The following is a 13,405-nucleotide window of genomic DNA, read 5'->3' as shown; positions in this document are numbered from 1 at the left end:
ATGTTTTTCAATGGAAATCATGCTGGAGTATCACCAGCTACCCAACTCCCACCTCTTGAATCAACAAGTTTCCCAGTAAATAATTGTCAACCAACAATGAACCCAATTGTTGAGGAAAACGAAGAGCCTGAAGAACCTGAAGACAGCGGAGATCCAAATAGATCAGCACCTTATACATTAAGGGATGACTTACTTATCTTTAAGGTAGTTGCAACATATTATGGCTTTGGATTCCACGGAAAGATTCCATGGTCATTTTGGCAGACCTACAAAAGGGTCGCTAACTCAAATAGATCTAATTCAAGTTTGTACCATCATTGGAATGGAGCAATGAAGAAAAAATACGACGCTTTTATTTCTAATGGAAGACTTGGTGATTGTATAATGTGGCTGGAAGCTGTTATTTCTTCAGAAGGAGTGAAGAATACACAACAACCTTATCAGCCAACAGGCCAACCACTATTTCATAATAGATCTCAGCCATCTGTTCCACTGTCTCAGTTTAACATCCAACAACCAAAACAGCCGCTTGCTCTAGTAAGAACTTCATCTTCCTTCAGTGCGGCTGACATACCAAATTTTCCTCAAAAACAGATGAATTTATGACTACGCGTAGATAAATATATTTTCCATCACAACAAAAGTATTACTCTTGAGGAAAATGATGGAATTACAGCAATAAAAAGAAATAAAGAGTATTTTTTCACATTCTTTTGTTCTATCGTACAATGAATTCAATTTCGGTTTTCGTTCCATCCATTCAATTATTCTGAAGAAAATATTTACACAACAAATTTTACTCACAATTTTGAATGGAATTAATTTCTTTGTGAGGTGTTTTTTCGATGAAGATTTTTCCCCTATGTGAACTTGTTGTGAAGAGTTTTTTTGAAGTTTTTAAATGAACTATTTCAATCTATCATAAACACAAAGTATTATTTGATTAGTAAATTGATTTGTTGAACATGATGTGAAATAAGAATTTTATTAAACAGTTAAAAATTAATTCAAAATTGAATTAACAACGATCAAAAATACCTAAAAAAGTTTCAGCTGATTAAAGGTTTAGCATATCCTCTAACGTGAAATCTGGTGTTGAAGCAAGAACTTCAGCATCAGTTTTTCCTTCAACATCTTTGTGAGTTGGAATTGGTGGGATTTTGTCAAGCTTTTTGATTCCTTTCTTGAAATTAGCTAAATATTCGGCTTCATTAGCTCTTGTTTGTGGTTGGCGAGCAGAATAATAGCAAAGAGAGCGAACTGGTTGCATACCACTAAATCTAAATCCAAAAGTAGTTGCAAATAGAACGCTATCAATAGGAGCAACCTTTTCAAATAACAATTTACCAGCACCAGTGGTGATGATGCACATGATTTTCTTGCCACTAAGAAGACCTGATTCCATATTATGTGTTTTATCATATGCAAAGCCGAATGTGAAAACACGTTCAATATATGCATAGAAGCATGCTGGGAAACGGAAGTAGTACATTGGACCAACTACAATGACATGTGTAGCCCACTTAAGAAGTTCTTGTTGCTTTGTGATTTCTTCAACTAAATTGTTTTCTAATGCTTGGCTAGCTTGTGGTAAGAAATCGTCACCTTCAAAAACAGGGTGAACATAATCGTTAATGGAAATTGTTTTAAGAAATCCTTCAGACTTTAAATCAACAACTTTAACCTCATTGCCATCCTCAAGGAGAGATTCCTTAGCAGCGTTAGCAAGTCTGTAAGCTGTTGCATGGTTATTAGGGTCTTGATGAGCGATTAAAATTAGAACCTTCATGTGACAAAGTGACATAAAACGATACAAAATTGAATTGGACGATTCGCCGGGCCCTCAGAATTATGTTAAAATTTAGGTTAAAATTTTAAAGCCCACAAAATTCTGAGCCTCATTTATGGATTTGAACGGTTGACATTTTTGGATTCTGAATGGACTTTCCGATAGGAGAATTTGAACCAATTTTTATCGGAAACCTTCATAGGTATTTTTAACGTATTCACAGTTAACATCATTAACACGATATATTAAACTCGAAATGCGATTTCCACCCATCGTACATAGCGATCAACCTACAATTTTGATATTGTGGATATATAATATACATACATAGTTGCATCTATGATTAATAAAATACTAAATATAATATCATGATTAGCACGAGATAAATTTATTCTTTCTTTCCAAATAGTGCCAAATATCGACTTTTGCATTAGTTTACATTAAACGATATGAGCTATGATAAGTGACGATATAAGAGAATTCGAATGACGGTAAATATTATTCAATATTTACTTTTTTCTTGTAATAATAAATATTTATCCACATCATTGAAATTTGCAAACAGCCAAATTAAATGATTCTTAGTTTGTTAAAAAATAAAAATATTGAAATTTTATCAACCGTACCAGCGGGGACATAAACTAGAGCCCATAATAATGGGATATCGACATCAGTGATCATTTTTAAAGTAAAATTCTTTACTTTACGCATACCTTGGGTAGCGACGGCAGTGATAAGGGTGGTATTTACTTGATCACCTACGGCGCCGTCACCGACACCTGTATTAAATGTAATGTTTCCTGAACAGTTATAAGTCTCATTAGAATACTTTACAGTTTTCAATGGACGTCCACGTGAATAACTACGTCTACGTAACCTACGAGGCATAACAATAAAAAATTTAATGCTGTGGGAGATTTATTAATTGAGGGTGAATAAGATAAGAAGGAACATCCTTACGGCGACGATCATAACGGATGGCACCTATCGAGACTATTGGAAGTACAATAATCCAATTCTCAACCAACTGAGGATTCTCCTTAATAAAGCCCTTAAGTAGGCCAACGTTGCTGAAATATATGGATTTAACTTGGCCTTCATTGTCTGGCATAAGGCATGGAGCAAGGAGTGTAAAAACTGGTGGAGGGATAGGGTACGGTTTTTCATCGTCTTCCGACTGCATTGATTCGGGACAAATATTAGAGAAATCAAAATCATTGTCGCTAAAGCCAATCGAAAGAATCTTCATATTCCTTTGGACAAAAAAAATTAAAATGATATTCCCACATTCGTGTCAAGTTAGGAACTTGCTTATGACATGTTACATGAAAAACTTTAACTTTACAACATGTCAATTGAATACTATATTAAAAAAAAAAGAATTCAATTAGAAAAATTTCAACGGTTAGAAAATGTATAAGATTCCAATTATATAATTATATTTCAATTGAAAATAAACGTCAATGAAATTAAATCACTTTAAAGAATGATTGGTCAGAGAAGAATCCAAGAATTACAAGGAGATCAACAGGAACAACAACAACAAATTAATCAAAGAGGTACAAGATGGATCTTTACATGGAATCAGAACCCAGACAATTGGCAAGATTTTTTTAAAGCAGATTGGTTTGAAGAAAACATCAAATACTTAATTGCAGAACAGGAATTTGCACCAACAACTGGTATGCCTCATATTCAAGGATATTTAGAAACAAAAACCAGAGTGTATTACAACACTTTTAGATCAAAAATTAATTGTTACTGGGCATTAGCAGTAGGTTCAAGATTGAAGAATTACAAATACTGCACCAAAACTAATCAACAAGTGCTTGAAATTGGAGAAAAACTATTGGTCAAACCATGGCGATTGAAAAAGATCAGGAAAGAAATGAAATGTTGCAGGATTTATTGAAGATGAGCTGGGAAGAATTTGGATGGAAGTGGACAGCTCAAGCCTTACATATAAGAAACAAATTATTGAAATGGAAATTTGATCATACTCCAGTCTTACCTCCATGGAATGGCGATTTCAAAACGAAGAATTATTGGATTTACGGTCCACCGGGTACCGGTAAAACAAAATGGGCAAGAAGTCAAATGGACCCGGATAAAACATTCTTCAAATTACAAAATAAATGGTGGGAACATTATGATGACTTCCGCCATAAATTAGTCTTAATTGAAGATATGTCATTAGATAAAGCAAAATTATTAATAGACCACCTAAAGAACCGGTCGGATAGGTTCTGGTTCGCTGCTGAAATAAAAGGTGCAGCAATTAAAGCAAATCCTGGAAAGTGGTTCTTAATAGTTACATCAAATCATTCTATCGAAGATTGCTTAGGAAATAACAATGATGCTTTGGCCATAAAAGAATAATTTATAGAGGTAAATGTAAATGATCCTAATGACATTTTTTTCCGAACTCAATCAAATTATAACATTTTGACTCAATAATAAGTTCCCTAAAATTATTTTTTAGGTACCTGGCACTTTTTGTAATTCCACTTTTTCTATATGGGCAAGTTTTCGGACATGTGATATGAAAAATGGATAATTACGATCAAAATGAATTGAATTTTGAAAATAAAGTATTCAATTCCAAAAATCAGGAGACCGTTAATGGACAAATTTATATTTTTCGCTAGGTAATAAGATTATGTCTGGAGGTACCAGTTAACGTCCTCCACAAGATAAGGACCTAGCGAAAAATTTTTATTCATAAACGTCCTAAAATAACGGCATTTTGAATAGTAAAATTTAAATTTAACCCCCACCCCTAGTACACTTTATACTGATCACCTGTCTACGCCCTTTTATAAAAAAAGTGCTCCGCGGAGTCGGGCTACGGCAGGTTTGTGATAAATGCACTCATTCGCCATTAGTACGTTTTTGCCTAAGTTGCTTTTCCAACCAAGGAAATACAGTTCCCAAATATCGAACAAACATTCTATGCCAAAAAATATGTTGAAACGATATAATAGAAAAAGTCAAATGATAAACCGCTCCATATTGTCAAACACAAGTTTTTATATCCTCACGACGATATCGTCTCAACCGTTTTTGAGTTTACTATATAAAATGTGTTTATATTCTAATCATTTATTTTTTACGTAAGCTGAAGTAAAATACTACAAAATTAAAGAAGTTATGCTTAACATTGTTGAATAAATCTCATAATATACAAGACAAAATTAATACAAAGAGAATAACAAGAAAATTACAAATAAAATTGATTTTTATAATTTTTTTTTCACAAAGGAAAACTTTACAATAGAAATTGTACAACGTTTTCTAAAGCATTAAACGAGTTATATGTTATTAAATTTTAACTTTTATAAAATTGTGATGGATCTCATTGATTTCTTTTTCTGGCAGATGATGTAACTTATTAAGTTATTATTAAATAAGGAACGTCTTTAGAACGCTTGAAGATATCGAATAAATTACATTATAACTGATATTATAAAAAAATAAATTTATCCAGTGTCACGTTGTCAGGAAATATTTTGGTTGACATTTTATACAAGTCACTTTACAACAAAATTTTTACATGTACTTCCATGAGTATATTTATTCAAAAGTAAAATATTACAATGTATTTTGTGACTTTGATGATTTTCATAAGTTTGTGCGCTTATATTAACTTTTGTTTTGATATTTTCATTTTTATTGTCTTCTTTATACACTTGAAATTCGAGTCAGTTTTGTTCATTTGTAAAGCTATTTTCAGTGTTTATCGAAGGCCAAGAAGTAGCATTCAGAGAAGAAGATGAGAGTTTTCTTTTGCACCTTTTTCAAGAAGTAGATTTTTTATAATGGTATAACCATTTTGATGTGCAATTTGAATTGCTGTCAAATATTATTAAAACATATACCAAATCATTAAAATATAAAAGTTTTTACATTAACATCAATTCCTTCTTTATCTAAAAGTAATTTTACTATTTCTGTGTTTTTAATTCTAACTGCTATATGAAATGCTGTTTCAAATTATTAAAACATATTCCAAATTATTCAAATGAATATTTTTTGCATTAACATCAATTCCTTTTTGTTCTAAAACATATTTTACAAGTTCAATATTTCCTGATTCTGAAGCAAATAATAAAATATCTTTCGGAATTTGATTATTTTTTAGGAAATGTATTGCGAGATATAAATTTCCAAAATCCTTGTGTACTGATTCCAGGTGTGTTCTTAAGGTTGTACTCCAAACGGTCGCCACCGAAAAAATATTGTTGCGTTAATAAATCGATACACATTTATAATTTTAATCTGTAAAATAAAAAAAAAACATTTATAATTATTAATGCTTTTTGTTAAATACCAAATTATTTTAATTTCAATTTTTTTATGATAGATAATCGATTTTACTTTAAATTAAAAAGTTGAAAAATCTCTCTATTACATTTTTTAGAATTATATGATATATTTAAATTTTTTATTAATTTTGATTTATATATAAATCAGTTAATATTGAGTACTATTCATTTTAAAATCAAAAAATCATGAAAATTGATATTGAAATATAATATTAACAAGCGAATAATGTCAGTTTTTGAAATTATAGAATAGTGCCAATTATGATATTATTCTTAGATTCATATTAATCATAGATGCAACTATATATATATATATATATTCATGTTATCAAGATCGTAGGATGATCGCTATATACGAATTGCAGAAATCGAAAGTCAATATTACATATATGTTTGAAATATAATATACATAAAATTTTGCCATTTTGAACCTCAAATATTTGTATGTATTAAGTTGTGGATACTTTGTGAATTCCTAATAATTATATAATGTGTAATATCTTTTGAAATACTTTAAATCAACCAAGAAATACTTTTTATAGATCATCTATCATCCGTCTATCGTCACCTATCGGCGTATTGGACAAAAATAAACTATACAAAAGTGAAATATTGTCACTTTTAAAAATGAAAAAATAAATTTTTCTTGGCTTATTGTATAATATTATTTAGCATTTATAGTAAATCGAATATATTTATCACTTGTTCATTTTATTTTGCCATTATTTCATACGAAAATCATCCAATTAACCAAATATTTCCAATGATAATTTAATTATTTGTAACTGGTATAAACTATAGTTTTTCCTATTTCAATCTTTGAAGTACCAATCGAAGAAATAAACCGAGAAATCACGAACAAAATGATTATGTTATTAAGAAGTGTAACAAATGAATTTTCATTTTCAACATATTCATTAAAGATTTTAGATGATGAATATAAGAATGGAAATGGTATTATGAATTGCCACGCTTTTTTCGATTCACTTTTTGTATGAATAAAATGACCGTTTAAAAAACAGAAAAAGTTTTTTCATGTGGCCGTTTAAAATTTTAACGGACAGAAAACTTCGGAAATGGCGGTGCGCAATGAATCCACCGCTCCTCTTAATGTTTTTAATGATGAGATGATAAAGAGGCTTTCCAATTACAATGATGGTCAACAGATTGATGCTTTTTGTTTTGATTATTCACCAAAATTAGGGAGAATAATCAGAATGGAACCATTACAAAAATTCAAAAATATCACAGAATTATCACTAATTGGTCACAATATTGAGAATATTTCGGTTTTAACAAATCTAACATCATTAAAACGTGTTAATCTTTCATGGAATATTTTATCAGCAAAATCAATTCTCCCACTTATGAAATTAATATCTTTAGAATACGTGGTTTTAAGCCACAACAATATTCAAGAAATTCCTAAATCAATATCCAATCTCAAAAATTTAAGAATTTTCAAAATTAGTGGAAATCCAATTAATAATCTATCACAATTAGCAAGATTAAAATCTAACATCAGTTTATACAGTTTAGAAGGTGAAGGGTGTCCTCTTTTCAAAGATCAAGATTCTATTTTATATTGTATTTTTACTCTTCCACAATTAACCATTCTTAATCGTAGTCCTATTTCAATAGAATTACGAAGACAATCATCAGAACGTTTTGAGCGTGAGCAAATCGAAGAATTAACAAAAATAAGTAACGAACTTGAAACCGAAAAAACCGAATTAATTTCAATGAACACAAAATTGAATGAAAAATGTTCGTCACAAGAAAAAGAAATAAAAGATTTAAATGATAAATTAAATCCTTTACAAGAGCAACTTAAAGAATTAAATATCAAAATTAAAGAACAAGAATTAGTAATTGAACAAAGAAATAAAGAATTAATTCAAGAAAGAAATACTGTTACTGAACTTCGATCACAATTATTTTCTACATCTTCATCAGAAGATTTAGCAACGAATAAAACTAATGAAATTACAATAGTTAATGATAAACTTAAAGAAGAAAACGAATTAATGAAAACACAAATCGAAACACTGAAAATTCAATTGGAAGAAATTTTACAAAATTCAGAGAAATTGAATGAAAACATTCAAATTTTTCAGAGTGATAATACAAAAATTGGCGAAGAAAACGATAAGTTAAAAGAAAACAACGAAATTCTTCAGCAAAACTCAATAAAAATACAACAAGAAAATCATAAACTACAACAAAAGATTGAAGTTATTGAGCAAATTAATCAAAAGTATAAAGAATATAATGAAAATTTAGAAACGAAATTTGAACAAATTAATAATCAAATAACAAAAACTGAAAAGTATAATAATAATAAAATAAATGAAATATACCAAAAAAGAATCAAAGATTTAGAAGAACGAAATTTAGGATATCAAACACAAATTGATAAACTTAATTTAGAAATCATAAAAAAAGAACAAATTTATGAATCAGCGAAAACAAATTTTAATGATAAACAAATCGAAGAAATAAAAAATAAAAATTTGGAATTAAATGAAAATTTAACGAACAAAGAAAAAATCATAAATTCATTAAATTTAGAACTAAATAAATATCACGAAAAGTATAAACAATCGAAAACATATATACAAAAACAAAACAATGAATATCAAACGACACTTGAAAAAGTCTCGTTTTTACAAAAGGAAATATCGAATAAAGAAAACCAATTAAAGAAATATATAGAACTTGAAAAGGAAAATGCGAATTTAAGAGAACAAATTGTTAATTCGATGAATTCGGAAGAGAAAATACAATTAAAAACTAAAATATCACAACTTGAAGAACAAATAATTAATTTAAATGAATCTAATTCAAATTACATCAAAATATTACAGAGTAAAAAAGATAAAAATAAATTAATGAAAAATAAATTAAATCAAAGCAAAACAGAAATTGAAAAATTAAAGAATTTAAATAAAGAAATTTCAAATGAATTAAATAATCAAAAGAAACAAAATGAAATCAATTTAAAACAATTAAAATTACAAATAATCAATGAACAAAATCAAAATGATAATTTGCAATTTCATAAAGAAAATGATGTTGATTCATTTGTTAGAAGTCAAAATCAAAATTCTGTACAAGAAATAACATTAGAAAATATCATAAAAGAAATAACAAAAATTATACAAATTTTTCCACAATTAAATATTGATAATAATTCTTCTTCTGAAGATGAAATTATATCTTTGCTTCATTCTTTTAAAGATAATTATTTAGAATTATTAAATAAATATCAAAAAAATAATAAAAAATATCAAAAGAGAAAAAATAGTTTTAAACAAACATTGAAAAATGTAATTATCGAACAAGAAAATAAAAAATCAAAAATTTTGGAGTTGGAATCAAATAATGAAATATTAACTAATAAAATTAAAAACTTGAATTTCGATATCGAAGAAAAAATTAATCAAATTAATCAAATGAAAGAAAAAATTTCGTTAAATAAACCTATTTTAATATCAATGAAAAATGAATTAAAAACAATAAAAGAAAAAGTAAATAATTTCCAAAACAAAGAAAATCAATACAAACAACAAATAAATGAATTACAAAGTAAACTAAAACAAAATGAAAAAGAAATTAACAAATTAAAAGTAAATAATAACCAAAAAGTTAAAGAAATCCAAAATTTGCAAAAAGATTTAAATGAGTTAAAACAACAAAAAGTCGAAAATGAAAAACTTCAAAATGAAGTTAATGAAAAAGTGAAAGAAATTGAAGAAACAAAAAAATTAATTTCACAAAAAGAAAACGAAATTCAAAATCTACAAAAAGATTTAAATGAATTAAAACATCTTAAAAACAAAATCATCGAAAAAGTTAAAGAAATTGAAGAAATGAAAAATGAAATTTCACAAAAAGAAAAAGAAATTAAAAATTTGCAAAAGGATTTAAATGATTTGAAACAAGAAAAAATTGAAAACGAAAAACTTAAAAATGAAATTTATGAAAACAAACAAAAATTTGCCGAACAATTACAAGAATTAACAAATCAAATTTTTATATTACAAAAACAAATTTCAGAAAAAGAAAAAGAATTCGAAAATGAAAAACAACATTTAATTAATGAATCAAATAATAATATAACAAAAGAAAAAGAAATTGAAATTTTGGAACTTAAAAAACAAAACGAAAATTATTTCGAAAAACTTCAAATTATTTCGAAGCAAATTAAAGAAATATTTAAATCGTCAAATTTGAGAATCAAAAATCTCGAAGAAAAAGAAAAAGAAGTTAACAAACAGAATCAAATTTTATTAAAAGAAAATCAAATTTTACAAACCAAAATTAAAAATTTAAATGAAAATCAATTAAATAAAATCGAAAAAGATGAAACAATCAAAAAATATCAAATCGAAATCAATGAAAAAGAACTAAACAATCAAAAACTTATCGATGAATTATCAAAAGAAAAGAATGAAAAACATGAACTAAAAGAAAAACTTAAAAATATCTCGAAATCGGCTATTAAAAAAATACAAAAATTACAAAACAAAATCGAAATTTTGACACAATCAAAAATTGAAAAAAACGAAATTTCGCCTCAGAAAATTCAATCAACAAAACCGTCGAATCAAACTTTCAAAATATTATCAATTTTGAAAAGATTACACGCGTCACTTTTGGTTAATTCAATGTATTCTGTGATTGAAGATTTAAATGAAATATTTTCTATTATATCACTTGAACCAATAACAAAACAAAAATTGGTTCGAACACATACAAATGGAGTTTTTAATAATATATCAATTATAAAAGATACAATACAAAATCATGAAAATGAAATCGAAGAATTGCTTGAAATGATTTCAACACAACATAAAAAAGTTGTTGCACTATCAAATAAGGCTGTGGATTCACTCCTTTATGTACAGAACGCAGAAAGCGAACAAACACATAAATAAATTGTTTTTAATATGTAATTTATATTGTTTTTGATCAAATATTATATTTAAAGAAAATTTAGTTTTTCAAGATTTTTTAATGTATACTTAATTAGAGGTATCTATCTAATTAGATATTCAAATAAATTATCTATAGATAAATCAGTCATCGTGATCAAAACATTTTAAATTATGTCTTGATTTAACTAAAGAAGGGTAATCTAAAATATCATGTTAATCTTGAGTTAGGAAAAGAAAGATGATTTTAAAAACACGTGGCATTAACGCGACTTAAAACTAAACAATTTTGTGAAAATATTTCTTCCATGACGTAATTCAGAAGTTTCGTAACATGTTATAAAAAAAGTAAAAAAGTTGACGAACATAATGAAAATAATATTATAACAATCACAACGAAGGGGACCAGGGGCGTTGGCCATAAGGGCCCATGTAGTTGTGCTGTGTGTTTTATCGTAAAAATATTATGTGCAGGTTGTGCATGGTGGAAATGGGGGTTTTAAATTTTGAAAATAATTTGTTTCAGCTTTTTGCCGATAATTTGATGTGAATATATATGTCAAATTAACAAAAATTTGTGTTAAAAATACATGTTTTAGTTTTAGCTTTGTGGAATAAGATATGTTTATATGTGTAATTTGTATATAAGTTTTGTTGTAAATTATATGTTTGATTGACAAAATGCTAAACAAAATTTTTCGTTTTAGCAAATTATATATTGCTTGCTTGTGAAACAGACCACAATAAAATGGTGCTACGAAGTAGCACAAATGAAACTGTATGTGTGTAATAACGTGCATAGATTCTCGCATTATATCTTATTACAATCATTTATTTCTATTGATCCTGGTTTCATTTGATTATTTTAATATTTTTATCTCTATCTTCCCTCTTATTACTTTATTGTTGTTTTTTTATATATTTTCATCATTTAACATTCGGTATTGATTAATATTAAAAATATAATAATAAATACCAATTATTAATATAGTAATTCAGCCTCAGTATTCAAATCAAGATGCAGTTATAAATTACATGTATCATAAAGCCCAAATTTGAGCTTATAAATATATATAGGTAGGTATATGGTGCGGTCGGGAGGGGTCGGGAGCAATCTGGGTCCCCAGATTGCTCCCGACCCCTCCAGATCCATAAGTTGGCTCGCTTCACTTGCTACAAATATCAAAATGATTTTTGAATGCCATACGATTCGTTCAAAAATTTGAATGCCCATTATCGTAATAGACGTATTTGGATTACGTTGCTCGTTTCAGTACTGTGAAGGAAATGATGGTTGTCTTATTAAAAATGACATCTAAATTTATTTGTTTCGACTAAAATTGACGAGGTTTGTCTGTAGCAAAAAACGATTGTTCAAAAAAAAATTTTTCAGTTTGTTATAAAATCGAAGTATGAAGCAAATCGTACAGAAAATTCATCTGGTTCTGAAATGATAATAATTTATAATAAAAATGTTCTCGCAAAATATTATTAATATTTTAAGGTTTATTACTTACCTTATAATATTAAGACAATTGACAGAATTAACATCACAATGGAATACGTTACAGTGGTCCTAAATCTGTTGCTATCTGTAGACTCTGTTTCTTCTGTTTCTGTTTCTGGATGTGGTGTGTCCGTTTCTGGTGGTGCTGGTGTTGGTGATTCAGTTGGTGACTCTGACGGTGTTGGCATACATTCCTGAACAATTCCTTTATATGTATTCAAAGTGCCAATTGTTGGACTTCCTTCATAATTATTTAATACCATAATATATGTTGTTTTAACACCTGCAAATGCATTTTCTCCGATTGTACTTGGTTCTGTGGTACCATTATAATATATATACTGAAGATTAGAGCATCCATTAAATGCACTTTCACCAATTTCTTTGGATCCAATCATTACTGTTTCTAATGATGTACATTGTAAAAAACACAGATAGCTCTATTGTAGTCAAACTATCCGGAAGTGTAATGGATTTCAAACTTGAACAACCTCTAAATCCAGCCTCACACAAAGTTTCTAATGTATCTGTCTGGAAAGTCACATTTTCTAATGAGGTACAATCCAAAAATGCATTCGAATTGATTTTGGAGCCTGAAAATGTCAGTGATACACTTTTCAAACTTTTGAACAATATGCAAATGCACCTGCGCCAATATAGTAATCAGTTACTATAACTAATGTATCCTATGACGTACAACGAATAAAAGCATCTTGATAGACATCAATGTTTTGAAGATTTAATGTTTTAAGTGATGTGCATTGGGCAAATGCATTAGACCTTATATATTCACAATGACTGAAATCAATTTCAGTTAATGAAGTGCATCCTTGACAAATGCCATAAG

General features: G+C 27.9%; 4 protein-coding genes across 4 annotated transcripts; 1 reads left to right on the top strand and 3 right to left on the bottom strand.

Annotated features, from left to right (window-relative positions):
• Nucleotides 1–606, top strand: GO595_004191 (uncharacterized protein; the record flags this gene model as incomplete). The annotated part of the gene is made up of 1 exon (XM_067917295.1): nt 1–606. The coding sequence occupies one exon, from the start codon at nt 1–3 to the stop codon at nt 604–606; it is 606 nt and encodes a 201-aa protein (XP_067775729.1).
• A 451-nt stretch (nt 607–1,057) lies between these two features.
• GO595_004190 (Flavodoxin-like fold family protein) lies at nt 1,058–1,789 on the bottom strand (the record flags this gene model as incomplete). Its single annotated transcript, XM_067917294.1, has 1 exon — nt 1,058–1,789. One exon carries the CDS (start codon nt 1,787–1,789, stop codon nt 1,058–1,060), a length of 732 nt encoding a protein of 243 aa, XP_067775728.1.
• A 901-nt stretch (nt 1,790–2,690) lies between these two features.
• GO595_004189 (uncharacterized protein) lies at nt 2,691–3,038 on the bottom strand (the record flags this gene model as incomplete). Its single annotated transcript, XM_067917293.1, has 1 exon — nt 2,691–3,038. The coding sequence occupies one exon, from the start codon at nt 3,036–3,038 to the stop codon at nt 2,691–2,693; it is 348 nt and encodes a 115-aa protein (XP_067775727.1).
• A 9,531-nt stretch (nt 3,039–12,569) lies between these two features.
• On the bottom strand, nt 12,570–12,956 carry GO595_004188 (uncharacterized protein; the record flags this gene model as incomplete). Its single annotated transcript, XM_067917292.1, has 1 exon — nt 12,570–12,956. The coding sequence occupies one exon, from the start codon at nt 12,954–12,956 to the stop codon at nt 12,570–12,572; it is 387 nt and encodes a 128-aa protein (XP_067775726.1).
• Nucleotides 12,957–13,405: the final 449 nt, after the last annotated feature.

The sequence above is a fragment of the Histomonas meleagridis genome (genome assembly GCF_020186115.1).
Source record: "Histomonas meleagridis strain 2922-C6/04-10x chromosome Unknown contig_25, whole genome shotgun sequence".
NCBI classification, from domain to species: Eukaryota; Parabasalia; order Tritrichomonadida; family Dientamoebidae; genus Histomonas; species Histomonas meleagridis.
This window is presented reverse-complemented; position numbering and strand designations above follow the sequence as displayed.